The following is a 17,867-nucleotide window of genomic DNA, read 5'->3' as shown; positions in this document are numbered from 1 at the left end:
GGTAGCTTTGCCAACACTTGCTTTCCTTTTTTCTTCCTTACATGTCCCAGCCCAGCAACCACATTTTTAACATTTTCCCTATATTTATAAGAAATTCCAACATTATTTTAATGACTGTTTCTGAAATTATAAATTCCCTTTTACATGTGTGTCAATGTGATTTACAAATATATCATAAAAACAGCTGAAATGGTTTTTAAAACTATATAAAAAATAACTGAATATACTGTAGGTTTAAAAACAATACAAAATGAACACCTGTGGCAAAGGATTTTTGAGCTGCTGAAAAACCTTGTTCACACAGAGACGTCTTCCATTGTTTTAGAAAGTACAGATAGTGCATGCCTGGTATATTTCAACAGGGTTGCTGTTCCACAGAATGAATGGGGCAGCAACACTGAAAGCCTTGTTCCAAGTTACTGTGGAGCCAGTTTCCGATATTTTGGGGACTTTAGCAGCAGTGTAGCAACCACCAGCAGCTTACTGAGCTTTTTTTAGGAAGTTGTGGATTTTAGGGATGGGAAGTGCTCCGCCCCCTTGCAGCATCCAAAATGCCCGGCAACCACCGTTCCGCCCTCAAACTCCTCTGCTGCCCAGAATCCCAACCCCGATGCACAGCAGCCACTGTGCCACAGTACAGACCCCCATGGTGCCCTACCCCCCCCCAGTGCAGACTGCCCCCCTGCCGCAAGCTAGCTACGCTACTGGACTTTAGGAAGAAACATTGCAGTGACCTGTTGGATATACTGTATGGATAGATAAAGGATAAGGTGGCCTCTTTAAAGGTTAAGCATCAAGAAAAGCTAATTTATGTGTGGAGTTAATTTTTATTAACTGAATTTCGAGAATTACCGTATTTTTCGCTCCATAAGACGCACCAGACCGTAAGGGACACCTAGTTTTGGGAGGAGGAAAACAAGAAAAAAAATATTCTGAATCCCAGAAGCCAGAACAGCAAGCGGGATCGCTGCGTGAAGTGAAGCAGGAGAAGGACAGGCGCGTTGCTGAAGGGGCGCTGCGCAGTTCTCCCACTCTGTGCAGCGTCCCTTCAGTGAAGCGGGAGGAGGAACAGAAGGAGCTCCGTTCCTCCTCCCGCTTCGCTGAAGAGGCGCTGCACAGCTCTCCCTCTCTGCGCAGCGCCATTCGCTCCATAAGACGCACTCACATTTCCCCTTACTTTTTAGGAAGAAAAAAGTGTGTCTTATGGAGCGAAAAATACGGTATTTCTGTTTATCTCTGTAGAAAGAAACACAACAGATGTGAAATTCTACACATTTACTCAGAAAAAAGCCTTAGTGTGTTCAGCAGTGCCGATTCCCGTGTGTCCATAGGGTTTGGGGGCCATAATTATTTTTTTAAAAAACAGAGTCCTCACCTTGAAGAGTAAGAAATTGTCTTTAAGGTGCGACAAGAATTTGTTGTTTTTGCTGCAACAGATGATTACGGCTACCTTTCTGGAAACAGTTGTTTACCTAGGCAAGCAGTATTTCATGTTTTAAACATTAAGGTGCAATTATTCTGTGATGCAATAAAAGTTATGAGTTTAAGATTGTTCTTTGGAACCAGCATGCATACCCATTGCCCATTAATCACTTTAAAATCAATAGGGCTTATGATACACCGATTGGAAACTGTGAGGATTATTTTTCCCTTTTCCATGATATTCTTCCTAGGAGGCAGGAGGTATAACCTTCCATTGGCTCTTTGTTCTCTGGCTGAAAGATGGGGGCAGTGTGTCATTCCTCTGAGCCAGGGGTCAGCAAAATTTTTCAGCAGGGGGCCGGTCCACTGTCCTTCAGACCTTGTGGGAGGCTGGACTATATTTGGGGGAGGGGAATGATGCAAGAGCACCATGAGCTGCTTACCTGTGTCTTGCAAGCGGCAGGGGCTGGCAGCGGCGGAGGGACAATGAGCGAAAGGGCTCCAGAGAGAGACTGCTTAAAATGGCGGCCGCTCAAGCACTGTTGCTGCGGCTGGCACCAACAAAGCCCAGCCCCCTTCCTCCTGTAGGCAGGGCAGGGAGAAACCAGGAGGGAGGAGGCGCCGCCACTGCCGTGTGAGGGAGAGGGAAAGGGAAAGAACGCATGGCTGGCGAGCCACACGGCAATTTCCGGATCGTCTGCGGTCCGGATCCAGAAGGCAATTGGGCCTGATCTGGCCCAAGGGCCTTAGTTTGCCGCCCCTTGCTCTGAGCACTGCAATTCCAGGACTAGTGGGGAATTTACTTTTCAAATGCAAATGAATAATAAATAATTATTATTATTTATTTATATCCCGCCCTCCCTGGCCAGTGCCGGGCTCAGGGTGGCTAACACCAAATATAAATTGCAATAAAACATAAGGGGGGGACAGTTAATTAAAATACAGCTTAAAATACAGCTTAAAATGCAGCCTCATTTTAGTAAAGGTAAAGGTAAAGGGACCCCTGACCATTAGATCCAGTCGTGGCTGACTCTGGGGTTGTGATGCTCATCTAGCTTTATTGGCCGAGGGAGCCCGCGTACAGCTTCCGGGTCATGTGGCCAGCATGACTAAGCCGCTTCTGGCGAACCACAGCAGCACACGGAAACGCCGTTTACCTTCCCGCCGGAGCGGTACCTATTTATCTACTTGCACTTTGACGTGCTTTCGAACTCCTAGGTTGGCAGGAGCTGGGACTGAGCAACGGGAGCTCACCCCGTCATGGGGATTCGAACCGCCGCCCTTCTGATCAGCAAGTCCCAGGCTCTGTGGTTTAACCCACAGCGCCACCCGCGTCCCTCCTCATTTTAGTAGTACAGTGGTACCTCAGGTTACATACGCTTCAGGTTACACACTCCACTAAGCCAGAAATAGTGCTTCAGGTTAAGAACTTTGCTTCAGGATAAGAACAGAAATCGGGCTCCGGCGGCGCAGCGGCAGCAGGAGGCCCCATTAGCTAAAGTGGTGCTTCAGGTTAAGAACAGTTTCAGGTTAAGAACTGACCTCCGGAACGAATTAAGTACTTAACCCAAGGTACCACTGTAGCCCATAAATCAAGACCATAAAGGGAGAAAACATCAGATATGAAGTAGTAGAGCACTTACTTGCTTTCAATACAAAAGGTCCCCAAGTTAAATTCTTGCAGGACCTTGCATGAATCCCTGGAGAGTCACTGTCAATGTGTAGACAGTACTGAACTAGGTGAATCAGTGGTGCTTCTCAGCAGCTTCCCATGTTCCTGTTTATCAGACTTCATAATAATATCAAAATAAATGAGTTAGAACAGGACTGTTCCTCCCCAATGCAGAATGATACGATATCCCGAGCCACCATGCGGCTTTAGAGCTCAGAGATCAACAAGATTCTCTCACCGCACCAGTTGTGGGATAAATGCTGGGAGCAAACATGCCCCTTGTACACTGCCATGGTAGACCTGACGATGTGATAGGATGCCTAAGCTCCACAAGATGACCGTGTCTTTTCACAAGAACATATGCAGCACCGTCCAGTATGATGGTTCATCCTTGGACATCTTCCCTAGAAAGAGCGGCGTGAAACAAGGCTGCGTCCCAACTCTCTTTGACATATCCTCCTCCCTGCTGCTCTCATATGGAACACTCTTCCATTGCCTCTTGAGACAGACAGATGCCAATAATAGGATTTCACTGAATAATCCATTGAAGGAATATTCAAGACCCTGGCAACGCTTCTTACACTCAATGTGACACAATTGCAAACAGTGTCACTATTTATTTTCTCCTTGTTGCTATTTAAGCTCCTTAACAGGCTCTCCAGTATTCTGTCAACTGAAACTAAACGTGCTCCTTTTGTATTACAAAGATCTGTGTTTACACATAAGACAGTTTCTGATCTATTGTGGTGAGTTGTGACTTAGTAGCTGCCTGGTAGGGATGCCATATGTCCTTTTTTTCCACGGGTAGTGTCGTTAAATTATGGTCCCATTATTTTGAACTCACTGGCCTTATCGGCACAGCATCAGCAACAGGTACCTTGAAAACACCTGCTTATCAAGGGCGAAAGCATCAGCGAGTTGGGCTTACGCAGCGGTAAACTGCACACGCTGCCTTGGAAGGCTTTCCTTCTGCGCATGCGCCCCGCCATCTCGCTCCGTGGACCTAAACGGCTGTCGCCCCATTCTCCTCCGCGGCGCATGCGTCACGCTCTGCACCTAGGCGACGCGAGCGAAATTCTCGTCCCCGGCGCCGCGTGTCCTCGCGATACGTCCGCCCGCGACGCCATCCTGTCTGCCTCAGCTGCGTAGCTTGCTAGTCAGCCGCCCGTTAGGCGCGCTTCCTTGTTCTTTTGTGGGGGAGTCTCAGCCCTGCCGTTAGCGCCGACCGCCTGGGGAAGTGGGTGAGGTGTTGCCGGTGAGTGGGGTGGCGGGGGAGAGAGGTCGGGCAACTCCGTCGCCGATGCGCCGGGAAAGTACGAGCCGAGGTGGGCGGACCCGCCTTCTCGGCTCCCTGAGAAATTCAGCCTTGGGTCAGGTGGCGGGATAAACGGGGGAGGGAAGGGAAGGGTTAAGCGGTGGCTTCCGCGCGCGCGAGAGAGCGAGGGTTCTATTCTCTCCGTCCGCCATTTTGAATGTGGCGGTGATTTGGCGGGGGAAAGAGCGGACGCGGCGCGCCAGGGCAGCGACTGGCTCGCCTGCCGGAGGCCGAGGTGCCCTTCAGCCTGGGGCTGGCGCTCGTGGCCCAACGGCTCGCCGCAAACGGCGACTTGGCAGCTAACAGCATTAGTGCAGCCAAGGGAGCGAAGGTAGGGACGACAGATCAACGGCATCCCGGGCCTGACAAAAAGAGGCACGGCGACGCCTTCCTTTGGCTGTTTTAACCGGCGGAGATTCACTCTTCCCCTCCCCCTCCCGTTTCTGAGAGCGGGCATTCTTTGATCTGCCACGCCCCCTCTGCCCAAGGTAGTTCGCGCCTGCGCGATGGGTCTGTGCGTGTCGGGCAAGGATTTGAGCGTAGTGTTGTAGCGCTGTTGATAGTTGGGGGGAGTTTCCTGTGCCGGCTCCCCCGCCCCCCGCCTCGCCATGCTCACTCATGACGAGATGTAAAGAGATTGACTGCTCAGCTGTTTGGGAAAGAGCCCCATTGTAGTCCTTGGGAATTACATCCGAGAAAACGCACGTAGTAGCATTTAAGCTTGGGTAAGAGGGTAAATTTCATTCATCACTTAGATTAAATCAGAAAGCGCTAGTAAAACTAAGGCTAAATCGGTGCAACGTTGCAACCATCAGTTAGTGGCAATACCGTACTGAAAGCCATTGTGATTTAAGATTCATAATAAGTGCAGGGGTGGCAGTTCTTCGTTTTGTCTAACGCAACATGTTTCTGTGTATCAGCCAAAATACACTTAGGTTGATTGTAAATGAGCCATTTGACCTAGGTCATTTCTACAGCTAATCTACTTTTGAAAACAGAAATAAGGTAAAGGATAGAGTAGGTAAAGTAATCGCTGTACAAGACACTTGAAATACAGAGATGCTTACATGGACAGATTTTGAACATGTTCAGAAATGACAGTACTAAAGTCATTTCTGTCAAGAAATCATGTCCTTTGTGTTCATACCTACATAGGTTCTGTTACAGTTTTGGGAAACATAGCTTCTCTCACTTAGTTTGGTTACCTATAGTGAATATTAATAAATCTATAAAAGATGGTTCCAGGGCAATTAAAAAAAGTAATACCTGTTTTCCCCAATGATACATATCTTTCATGCAGTGGGATTTTTTTACAATGGAAAGATTTCCAAATGTGCCACTAAATAACTTAGGCTGCAGTTGGATGCACAGTTATATGGAAGTAAGTTCCATAGAACACAGTGGGACTTATGAGTAAACAGGCACAGGATCATACTGTTAGTTTTCTCTAATTTAATTGCATTACTTTGATAAATAATATTTGGCTTAACTACTGTTAAGACTATGCAGAGGTCTTCAAGCAGAAAGTCTTATTTTTTGTTGTCTGAAGAACTTTCTCAGCTTTAAAAACTTTCATACACTAGCATGCAAATGTTGTTCCATGAGAGATTACCTTACATACTATTGTGCGGGATCATATGGCAATATATCAGTTATCTTGTTCTGTAAATCTGGTCAAATTTCTGTGTAGTTAAGAATCCTAGAATTAAAAATGAAAAGCAGACTAATGCCAGTAGGCGCTAAAAGAGGGAAATGTTTACTAGTGTTGTTTACTAGTATCTCCATTTTGCTCCTGTTTACCATATTGCAATATGGGCCCTCTGGCTTATTGTATCCAAATTCTAAAGTCTCTCTGCATGATTCAATCACTGTTCTGTCCCTAGGATAAAAGGAAATCTGCACAATTCTGTGCACTGCAGGTTATCTTAAAGCACATAGTGGAGGCTCCAGGTTATAGTGGTGCTGTTCTTGACAGTATTACACTGTAGAAGCTTAGGTGGATTTTTAGGATTAGCCTGCAAGAGAACTTTTTGAGGGGAAAAACACCTGGAGTTTTTCCATCCATCATACTGGATGGTTGTGGTTGTTAAAGATAAAGCTCATCTTTCATCTTTTTCAAGCAGGAAGCATAGGAAAGATGTACCCTTCTTTTCCAGAAGAGGTATAATCACTTCCAGACTACAAGATTGATGTTCTGACAGCTTAGACAGCAAGTATGACAACAACCATATGTTTGCATAGGAGTAAATTCCATTTAAAACAGTGGGATTTACACCTAAATAAACATACAAAGGATTGCACTGATGAGATCAGTAGATGTAAAACGCAAATGTACAATAGTCTGGGGGCAAAGGTATAGAATTTGGTGAACTAGAGTTATACCTTTTTCTGAAAAGGTAAGCCATGCACCAGGAAGAGAAGGAATAAACCAAACATTGTTAAGTACAGAGTGGGATTTTAATAAAATTTTGAGTTGGATAATTGGAACTTGCAACAAAATGTTGCAGTGCAGTGTTCCAGCCACTCTCTTCCACCCCCCAATTTTCCCTTCCCAGCAATTGGTCAGCATTCTATACACAGTTTATCTTCCCTGAGGTGGTGGTGGCGGCTTTGTACTTTTACAAACCTCAGGGTTTTCCTGAGGATACTAATGCCTACCTTGGGTAGTGCCATTCTGGCTACATAAGGACCAGCACTCATAACACTGAGAACACTGTTAGTTTATTTTTAATGTGATGTTAATTTTAAATGTATAAATACCTGCAAACTGATTTGAGGTGGCAAAATTACCTGAACTGAAATATTTTAGTACAGAAAAACATGCAATAAAGTGCATATAGTGTAATCATAAAAATGTCTACTGAGAAGTGAGTCCCATTGAGTGTGGGAATGTTGAGGGTGGCAGGGGAGATATATTGTTTATTAATATCCTTCCTAACTTGCGCTAGCAAGTTTCTTCACTTAGCAGAGTCTTCACTTAGAGTGCATTCCCTGTCTCACACAGCAGAAAGCTGGTTTCAAACTCGTGTGAGTTTCTTAAGACAATAAGCAATTCAATCTGGCTTGTCCAGATTGAGATATGTTCTAATATTCCTAGTAAGACCCCTTTTGAATCCCTCCTAAAAGAATAAAGACACCACAATCTTATTCGTAAGTAACAAAAAGTAGTTTTACTCATGATCAGGCAGAACACAGTGTGATCCCTGAAGGCAGGCTTTAGGCTTAAAGTTACAAACACGTACAGACAAGTTTACCCCATATGGGAGATAACCTGGGGAACTGCTGTGGCAGCCAGCAGTCCAGTCCAGGTGATGCAGGAAGCAGGCAGGACGAACAGGAATGTCGAAAAGAGGAAGGTAGCAGCGTGACTTGGCCTTTTATCAGGTCTGGAGAGGTCATGCCCACGTACTAGTCACATGCAAGGAAGGATGCTCCAGGCCAGGAAGCTTCAACTGGCTGGACCAAACATTCCCTTGCATGTCCACTCTAGCAAAACAAGGAATGTTGTACTTGACTGCTCCCAGTGGATTACATCCCACATTGAGTTCAGTGTAGCTCCGTTAAGTAGTACATATAGGATTGCAACCTTACTGTGGTTAAGACTGCAGTCCTGTCACTGAGACATATTTTTGAGTAGACTCATAAGCTTTACTTGAAAATTGCACTCATAAGCTTTACTTGAAAATTATTTTTATTGGAATACTTCTAAATATTTTAAGATATGACAATTCAGTATTATTCAGATTTTATTTAGGCCGGGGAAAACAAATACATTGAAAACAGTTAACTTACTAATTGTAGATTGCTTGAAGAAAAACATGTGCTTCCTAGGAGTAGCAGCTGGGAAAAGTAAACCACTGTTTTGATTTTAGAATTGACTCTTTTATATGCATTTCAAATTGACTTGTGTTTTGTTCATTCATTATGTCACTAATTGTTTTGTGAAACAATGCATTTTTCAAAGTGGAAAACTTTCAACAGAAAAATATACTAGTGGAAACCTTTTCTATTTAAAAGGGAAAAATTCCAGTTCACCTCACTAAGTACTTAAGCGTATTAGCATTGCGAGTCCTAAACAGAACAGGACAACAGAGGATTGCGGGAAAGAAAGGGTTTGTAACCTAGAAGTACCAGTTCTTTTCTTCTGCTCCTCTGTGTTTATTTTTAGAAATATTTAATCTGTTATACTTCTGTTGGTTTTTATAACTGATAGGCACTTTGCAGATCACTTGTTGAAAAGCTGGGTAAGAAACACTGTAAGCAAATAATATATGACTCCAACCCCTAGGATTTGGAAACAGTAAAGTGCTCTCCCAACATAAAAAAATAAAATGTAATAGTGATAACTTATTTCTTTGAGCTGGTGCGAAAGAGCATGTTATTTTCAACTGCCCAAGAATAGTGTCTCCAAGTCAGGGTCTTCTGTGGTTTCAGAATGTTTTTCAGCCCCTTTACCAAACTGGGACTGAGGTTTTATTCCTTTTGCTGCATTTACTTTTATAATACAGTATCAGCCAATTGGCTGAAGTGAATTTGAGTACTTACACCTAAACCCACCCCCAAGGATTCCTCCGTCTGTATAATATGCCCCATTGTGAGCAATTAAAAAATCTAGGGCTCACCTTGCTCTAATGAAAGATGCGAAAAAAACTGTTAACTGGTGCTATTGCTGAAACTTGTGAAGACTGAAGGCACTACCACTAGGAATACAGTCCTGAGCAAAAGCTCATTGAAGGGGTACTTGGTCATGGGTTCAAATAAAGGTCCCATAAAAATCTGTAAAGGGTATATTTAGCTGCCATATTAGAACAATCTTGTTCGAATAGTTAAGTTGGGGGATATTCTGCTCATTTTTTTCTCCATTCAAACTGAACCATGGTTTGTAATAGAATACTGAGCCCTGAAATAGATTTATGGGGAACCATGGAGTTGTATCTATCTGTTAGTGGAGATCTGGAGATCTATGTGCTCTAGCTATAGGGGGCTTTTAGCTCTGTTCTCTCCTTGCTGCATTTTTTGATTGATTCAGCCTTTGGAAATCAGAAAACAGTGCAAGGAGAGACTCTAGGAAATAAGAGAAATGGAGGGTAGGATATGTATAGCCGTCTTCTTGGCCACTGCTTCTGCTTTGTAGAGGAGCTGGTGAATAATCTGTTGATATTGCGGGTCAGTTGAGGTGTGAAGAGGTTCAGAACCAATTGACTCTGTGTGTCCATAATTTGTTGGATAGGTGTTTCCCAAAGAACCACTCCACTTTTATAGTGACCTTGTACTTCAAGAAGAATTTTTTTTTAAAGCAAGGTTCCCACTAGTTTGTGCTTTGTAGAACATATCTGTGCTGTCTTCCTGCTTCATCTGGCTATGTGAGGCTAGCCTATTTTATGCAGATCTGCTGTAGTTTCATTATCAGTTGGCCCTTGTATAGATTAAAAGTGATTTGTCCACCAGAAAAGAGAAACACCTAAATGACCAGTACAGGTCACTTCCTGACTGCTTGGTTATGGAAATTTAGCAGAAACCACTGCAGGGTTATTGCATAATTTCTGGCCAGACTTCATGTAGAATACTGTCAGGCTCGTAAGTTATGTTCTGATGGGTATGGAGAGAGGAAGACATTTAGGGTTAAGCTAAAGACCCATTTGGCTGTGGTTAGGAGGCTCCCAGTATTTGTTGAATCACTTGAGGCTTCCTGATGTGAAACTGACAGTTTTGTCTCTAAGGCTATCCCTGCCCCTGGACCTCTCTTGGTCTGGATACTGGGAACAAATGGAAGGATGAGTGTAATGTTAATTTGCCACTTGGGAGGCATTTCCTGCTTGGGTTGCAAAAGAAATGCCTTTTTCTTATCCTTGGTCTCTCCTAGGAAGAATGTGTTCAAATGGGTCTCTAAACAGATTTTCACCTTCCAAGTGGCTATGTCAGACTTCAGTTTCAGATTCATAGTCTCCTAATGTAGACAGAAAAGGAGACATAGTAAGTCATAGACATGAAAAATAATTACAGAGAGTCTAAGAAGGCCTCTGCAGTAAATTCCTTAATGAAGGGTTTGGTTATCATGGGATGGGGAGATATGAACGTAACTGCCAGCCCATTGATGCATTAGAGGTTGTTGTAACTGGGATGGCTGAGAGGGACACCTCATGGGACTTCCATGGGGCAAACCATTCTCTGGCATTTGCTCTAGTAGGGCTGGTAAATTATCCCTCCCTAGGGTTGCTCCATTCCTTGCTCACTGATTGGTCAAAAAGGCTTGGGTTAGAAATGGGCATGCTTTCCTCTCTTGCTATGGGGTGTACATGGGGTTTTTAGTTTCAGGCTTTTCTTCTTGTTCCTGCTGCTGAAGATTTTTAGAAGCTTTTACTAAAGGACTGAGGAGGAACATCCAATTTAAATAGGTGCTCCTGCCAGTACTTGATTGCAACATTCTCTTCCTCAATGATTTACTTTGTCAGATGCTGCAAAAGCAGAGCAGAGGTTGGGGCTGGATTTGAGGTGCACAGGAGCAAAAGGCTTGCTAGCTGCAGGACTTGCCCAGTTTTGAGGGGAATAGATTGTAGAAATTGTATTGCTGCTGGAACAGCTTTGGCTTCAGTAATGGCAGTTGTGACTTTGTCTGCTTTTTCACTGTCTTACCTTTGCTGAATCTGTTGCTGTGCTGCCTGTTGGGATATATCCTTAGCTAAGACCATCTTCCCCATGAAAGCATGAGGTTCTGAGATGGCACTTGCAGTGTGCCATTTAGCCTCCCTGTTCTTAAAAGAAATTTCTTGCATGTCATCAGAGACCTTCTGTGTGTGAGAGCGAGCAGACCCAATAATGCCCCTTTCCCTCTTTTTGAAAAGTTTTTTCGTCAGATGTGTACAATGGGGAATTCGGTTCTTTGTTAGGAATTTTTCTTCCTCTCAGTGCCTGTAGTCTATTTTTAGGTAGTGGGGAGGAACGGGAGAAAACTTCTTACATTGGCTTCTGTAGGACTCCAGCCTTGCATCAGAGTCCTATCTGTTCTTAGGCAGGACTTGACTAAACTGGGGAAGATGTGCCTTCCTATAGTAGTAGAGTGAGTTTCAACCTAAATTAAATGGTTATTGCCTATCAACTGGCAACTAATATAAAATTAAATTATTTTATAATCATTACAGCTTCTTAGTGAGTTGAACTACATCATTTTTGGAGAATTTATATTCCATTTGAGGTTTTCATGGTATGCATCTCCAAGTTGCATCATGAATGAGTCCCACTATAGTAGTGTCCTTTCAGAATTTCCCAAAACATAAATGCATGTAGTTCCTAATTCCTGCCCTATTTACTAGTACCCCATTTTTAAATTAATTTTATTTATTAAAATATACCTTATGTTTTCACATTGAAAAAGTATGCATGGCAGCTTTAAAGTCCTGTTAAAAATAAACCTTTGGCTTGCCTCTCTCTACTTTGCTGTCATTCTGTCTTGCTGGTCATTCTATCTTGTGTACCACCACCCCGCTCCACTTTCCCAGTTTACTGAATTTTATCCTGTGCTCATTAACCCCCATACCATTCTTGCTTCCCATTCACTGTCTCTCTTAGTTGTCAGAACTCCTGATTCTGGGAATCTCTACAGGAATATTGCCTTGGCTCTTCTAGCTGGCATTGGAGGGAGATGTGGAAGTGGCTAACTTTGTGTGCTAACAGTGGAGAGAAGTGTGCATGTTAGTAGTCCATATGCATTTTAGAAAATAGTTCAATGGCTTAACCAGCCTGCAGCACTATGAATTAAAGAATAGCATCGATTGCTATGATTGGTTATATGTACTGATTGGGCCAGTGCATGGCTGAGCTAATGTGAGAGGTGTTGGGGAGTCATGTGCACTTTTCCAAGCAGTAGAATTTGTCTTCATAGATAGTGCATCTCTTTTGAGAACCTGAGGTATTGAGAGTAGATATGTGGCAGGCTGCATGAGCAGGTCATGCTAGTTGTACTGAATGAGTTCTAGACAACGGCAGTTGTAACTTACCACAGCATTATGCTTCAATCAATGTCTGAGCATGTTTCAAGATACTGCTAATGAATACAGTCCTGCTTAGGAAGGGGTGGGGGTGAATCATGATTCTCAAATGCTAAATTTGCTGTTTATGTTTTTTATGGTGTTTGATTTTAAACAGCAAAATGGACTGGGCTGGGAAACATAATGGTCCAAATGATTCATCTAGTGATGGAACAGTACGATTGCGTGGTCTGCCATTTGGCTGCAGCAAGGAGGAGATCGTTCAGTTCTTTCAAGGTAGCTCTAGTGTTAATGTCAAGTGACTTTCAGTGTTTCTATGTCTGCAAGATTGATATTTGAAATAGTTTAATTTATATTGACTATTTCAGGGGGGAGGGGGGAATCAGTTTAACATTTAGATTGCTAATTTTTGGTATTCTGTGTTAAAATACTACTAATCAAGAGATTGCATTGGCAGTGTAGGATATAAAATTTACCCATTTAGATACCTTGCTATGAATCAGAATTTGGAGTATGTAGTTATTACATCATGCAATATAGGAGGGCCTTTGTGATGTAGCTGTTGCTGTGTAGTCTGAACAAAGAGACAGTAATAGAATGTCTAAACCCATAAAGTTTAATGAAAGATCTTTAGCGTGTGTATTTGGGTTAGGTAGGGGAGGGGGAAGCTAAGCTATGTTCTTGCATTTGTGTAGATTTGCTTTAAGTATTTTCTACAGATGGGAATGTTTCAGACTTTAACACTCTTCCCCTTGATGGGGTTATTTGTCCTTGGGTTAAAGGGTTGGAAATCGTGCCAAATGGGATAACATTGACGCTGGACTACCAGGGGAGAAGCACAGGGGAGGCCTTCGTGCAGTTTGCTTCAAAGGAGATAGCAGAAAAAGCTCTGGGGAAACACAAGGAAAGAATAGGGCACAGGTGGGGATGGAGAGTTTGGGATGGTGTTATTCGGGGGGTTGGGGGTCAGTTTTGCTTTTGGGGGGTTGGGGAGCATAAAGTAACTGGCTATTTAAAAACAACAACCTTACAATCACCCTAAGTAACTTGGGAAGTATAGTAGATTTGGTGGGAGGGGGAAATGGTAATACTATGTAGATTGCTAAAATTAGGATATTTCAATTTTTGTGGAGGGTGTTCTATGATAGCCAGACATTTTTCAAAGAATTTATTACTGGGGCAGGGGGGGAGTGTGATTCAGAAATTTGTTGTATTTAAAATGCGGTTAGAATTCTTAGACAGTAAAATATGTAACTTAAAATGCTTGCTTTTGCATTTACATTTCCTAAAATTTAAGTGACACTTGAAAAAACAGGGTACACTTTTATTGAAAGTGTATCTAGATATAGAACTCAGAGCATTTGTGCAACTTGTTACTGTATTTTTTTACCAGACATTACATATGTGTATTCTTACTTTTGTACATTGAAAATCTTTTTTTACTCAGATATATTGAGATCTTCAAAAGTAGTAAGAGTGAAATCCGAGGATTCTATGACCCACCACGAAGAATGATGGGACAGCGACCTGGACCCTATGATAGACCAATGGGAGGAAGAGGGGGTTATTATGGAGCTGGGCGTGGAAGTATGTATGACAGAATGCGTCGAGGAGGTGGTGGATATGACGGTGGTATGTGTATCTAATGACCACAGGCTCTTGTCATTTTCACGTTCCTGACGTTTTGTCAAGAAATACAGAAATGACAGTAATTATAATACATACCAAGTCTGAAATCTGGATACCTATCAGTTTTTTTACCAGCCGTGTGACTAAAGATTGAAAAGGTATGGAGAGGCATCTGAAATGAGATTTTAAATGTGGATGAAACTTGGTTTGCATGTCTTTGAGCCTGACAACTTTATAAATAGAAACTTGCTTATATATTTGATGTCAAGAGGTACTGATTATATGCACAGTGATAACAGCTGAATTTTAAAAAGACTGTTTCATGGTATGTCCACTTCTTAAATCTCACAGGATATGGTGGCTTTGATGAGTATGGTGGCTATAACAATTATGGCTATGGAAATGATGGCTATGATGACAGAATGAGAGATGGTAGAGGTAAGATTTAAAAGTTTTATAGTATTGTTCCTCAACCATCAGGCCGTCTCACTGGCTCCCAAGGCAAAGAAAAAAGAACCACTTTTTATTGTTAAGTAGGGTATTTTTTAGAGCTGAGGGGTTGTTTTGAATTCCTCAGGTTATTTTGAAGTTGGAGAAATACTGCGCACTGCTTTAAAATTGTCAGTCCCAGCATGTGAGTACAGTGGTATCTCGGTTTTCGAATGTAATCCGTTCTGGGAGTCTGTTCGAGTTCCGAAACGTTCAAAAACTGAAAGCAGAAGCCTCAATACGGAAGCCACGTTTCCTGTTCAACTTCTGAGGTGCATTCGAAAACTGAGGCATTTACTTCTGGGTTTTCAGCATTCGAGTTCCAAAATGTTTTGACTATGGAGGCATTCAAAACCGAGGTACCACTGTAGTTGGAAACCTACTGTTTTACATGTCAGAATGGGAGGGGGGTAATTATTTGGCATGGAAGGAACCAAAAAAGTCCTAGTAAAAGTTAAACCAGAGTAGGATATTTCTAGTGTATAACCTAGTACAATTTCAAGGGGGAGTAAACACATATTGGGAATGCATGTGCACAACTTTATTAAATCATACATTTAATGAATCTTTTGTGTTTTAGGAATGGGAGGCCACGGCTATGGTGGAGCAGGAGATGCTAGCTCAGGCTTTCATGGTGGTCACTTTGTTCACATGAGAGGACTGCCATTTCGAGCAACAGAAAACGATATTGCCAATGTAAGCATTGTAGACGACTATTCCTGGTTGAAACAAAGATCTTAAAGAGTTTAAGAACCTGGTCTGACTCTTTAACAATCAAAGTAGTTCACTGTTGCAGCAGCAACAGACGGGCTCAACTTTAAAGTAGTTCCTGAAGATATGATGAAATTACTGTAATGCTCTAATGGCTATTTTTTCAAAATAATTTATAGCAATTGAGATGCAATCAGGGTATTTTAATTTTAAAAAACCTTGGGTTTAATATAAATTATAGCAGCTGCAGCTGTAAATGATCTGAAATCTTCAAATGGGGAGAAACGTAACAGCTAAGCCGAATGTGGTCAGGGTGTACTAATAGATCACTTGATGACTTGCAGTAAATCAGCAAGTATTTCTGACTGCTGTTAAACAATATCAACTGCAGTGACTAATGTAGATTAGAAAAGATGGCAAATTATTTTTTAATGATAGTAGCTCAAAACAAATGAGTAAAAACTGAAGGTTTGCATCATTAGTGTAAATGCAGGCAGGAGTGTGACATCCCTGATAAAGCATGTGAAATGGTCATTATATGCTTAAGATAACTGTTGTTTCAATATGAGAAAGTTCCTGCAAGTGGTAACTTACTATTGCTCACTTTTAGTTTTTCTCACCATTGACACCTATAAGAGTTCACATTGACATTGGAGCAGATGGAAGAGCAACAGGAGAAGCTGATGTAGAATTTGTAACACACGAAGATGCAGTGACTGCCATGTTGAAAGATAAAAATCATATGCGTAAGTTATAGCAAACATTGGAGCAGTTGAAAGCTCAGGATTGCTGCCTTTGTAGTTCATTGAATATCCAAGCTTCCTTGCATATTTTAGTTTAGTTTTAATTTCCACTTAACAGCTGATTTTTCAAAAAAGCCAAGAAAGGAAGCAATCTTTCATGTTACATGAAATGCTAACATAGACAATCCAGTATCACTTCTTTTAGGATTAGCATGCCTGAGCTTTACACGTCTTAAGAATGTTGTTTAAAAGATTTGATTACATCAGAGTTTTTAAAGGAGTCTATACCTGCAAGTATTGAACAAGTTGTTCACGAAGCCACATCTGCTGACCTTTCAACCCTTTCTTGAGTATCCATTTCTATGGAAAGGTGCTATAGTCTATTCAGTGTGCCAGGCAGAAAGCACTTTGTAAATTACTCCCTTGCTGCATGTACATAATTATGAATCCACATTAATTATTTCTTTTGTTTGTTTGTTTTAAAGAACATCGATACATTGAGCTGTTCCTTAATTCAACTGCTGGAGGTGGTTCTGGAATGGGAGGTTACGGCAGAGATGGAATGGGTATGCTTGATTTTACATTTTTAATTCAAACTTAAAAGATATCTAGCCTCTGGATATTCTAACAACAGTGAGCATTGTTTTCTAGATCAAGTTGGTTATGGTTCTGTTGGAAGAATGGGAATGGGCAGCAGTTACAGCGGAGGATATGGTACTCCTGACGGCTTGGGTGGCTATGGTAAGTCTTAAGTAGGTAGGCAAACGGTTTCTTTTTATAATGCAAAGGTTCATTGTCTTATAAAGTATTTGTTAACACGGGAACAAGAATGCTGTATCGTTTGCATGCACAGAAACCATATAGAGAAAGAGTTGCATGCTAATGATGAAATTCGTGTGTATTTCATTTTAAACAAATGTGGGGTAACTATTGTTACTTTCTAGGTCGTGGCAGTGGAAATAGCGGTGGATACTATGGACAAGGCAACATGGGAGGCGGTGGATGGCGTGGAATGTATTGAAGAGTGGCATTGTGTCTGTGAAGCATATTGGAAGGAAACAGTACCTGGTCTACTAGACTTTCTTACAAAACTTAATTTCTTTTGTATTGAAAACTTTATAATGACTGAAGGAATGTGTTTTCCCATTATTTGGTAAGCAACAGATTGTGATGGGGAAATCTGTGTTCTGTAGGTTTTATTTGTTGCATACTCTGACTTTAAATAAATTTTTTATATTCAAACCACTGATGTTGATACTTTTTATACTAGCTGCTCCTAAAGGTATGTTCCATATTCCAAAACTGTTCATTTAAGATACTTGGTTCATTAAAGCAGTTATGCTGTAGGTTCTCTTATTGATGTAAAATAAAACAACCATCAAACTGGTACTAGTACATTTGTTGAGATTTGAAATGAAAGCATAGGGTAACTTCTTTTAATTAATCTGATACAATCCTCTTGTCAGTGAAGACTTCCCTTACCAGAATGTCCCAAGACATGAAGGCCATGAGTTCAGGAATGACCCAATGCACAACTGCTATATAAAAACCCAGTTGATGTATGCATGTCACAAATCTCACCCTTAAAGTATATTAGTCTTTATACTCCTCTCCTTGGCAATCACATTTTTTGATGAGTGAACAAGAGAGTATTATTTTAGTAACATCCATAGAGAAGTAGGAAACTATTTAATTTCCTAGAAATCTTAAAAGGCTACTCCTCTGGCTGAAGGCTCCTGTTTAAGGACTAAGAAACTTGCCCAGCAGTCAGACATGGAGACCTTGGCAAATTATGAGATTACACAAATATGTAGTCCTCTTACTGTGCATTAACATGTAAGATTTTTGGATTAATTACTGTTAAGACACTTTAAAGCATTCTCTGTGTATCAGGAAAGGGT

The 17,867-nt window shown here is 41.8% G+C and overlaps 1 protein-coding gene and 1 long non-coding RNA gene across 18 annotated transcripts; one reads left to right on the top strand and one right to left on the bottom strand.

Annotated features, from left to right (window-relative positions):
* Positions 1 to 1,227: 1,227 nt before the first annotated feature.
* On the bottom strand, positions 1,228 to 4,107 carry LOC310762886. The gene is made up of 3 exons (XR_014548282.1): positions 3,972 to 4,107; positions 3,066 to 3,211; positions 1,228 to 2,049 (listed from the first exon to the last, which is right to left on the bottom strand). It is a non-coding gene; the product is annotated as an uncharacterized lncRNA (long non-coding RNA).
* Positions 4,108 to 4,120: 13 nt separating this feature from the next.
* On the top strand, positions 4,121 to 17,208 carry HNRNPH3 (heterogeneous nuclear ribonucleoprotein H3). Of its 17 annotated transcripts, none has more exons than XM_083614494.1 (10): positions 4,186 to 4,349; positions 12,552 to 12,670; positions 13,177 to 13,315; positions 13,842 to 14,026; positions 14,375 to 14,461; positions 15,093 to 15,208; positions 15,834 to 15,969; positions 16,452 to 16,532; positions 16,618 to 16,707; positions 16,911 to 17,208. In XM_083614494.1, exons 2-10 carry the CDS (start codon positions 12,556 to 12,558, stop codon positions 16,985 to 16,987), a joined length of 1,026 nt encoding a protein of 341 aa, XP_083470620.1. In that variant the 5' UTR covers positions 4,186 to 4,349; positions 12,552 to 12,555; the 3' UTR covers positions 16,988 to 17,208. The 17 variants fall into 17 exon arrangements, with proteins under 17 accessions (XP_083470624.1, XP_083470621.1, XP_083470635.1 ...); XM_083614506.1 differs by having other exon boundaries at positions 4,196 to 4,250; positions 13,842 to 13,981; XM_083614504.1 differs by having other exon boundaries at positions 4,202 to 4,349; positions 13,842 to 13,981.
* Positions 17,209 to 17,867: the final 659 nt, after the last annotated feature.

This window comes from Podarcis filfolensis (assembly GCF_964270895.1).
Source record: "Podarcis filfolensis genome assembly, chromosome: 5".
Lineage (NCBI taxonomy): Eukaryota > Metazoa > Chordata > Lepidosauria > Squamata > Lacertidae > Podarcis > Podarcis filfolensis.
Note: the sequence above shows the minus strand (reverse complement) of the source record. Positions and strands in the feature narration are given on the sequence as shown.

Bases quoted from the DNA above. Each gene is read 5' to 3' on its own strand.
- HNRNPH3 (XM_083614494.1), top strand. From the start codon at position 12,556: ATGGACTGGGCTGGGAAACATAATGGTCCAAATGATTCATCTAGTGAT. The intron at 12,671-13,176 runs GTAGCTCTAGTG...CTTGGGTTAAAG, and splicing joins GATCGTTCAGTTCTTTCAAG to GGTTGGAAATCGTGCCAAAT. The intron at 15,209-15,833 runs GTAAGCATTGTA...GCTCACTTTTAG, and splicing joins CAGAAAACGATATTGCCAAT to TTTTTCTCACCATTGACACC.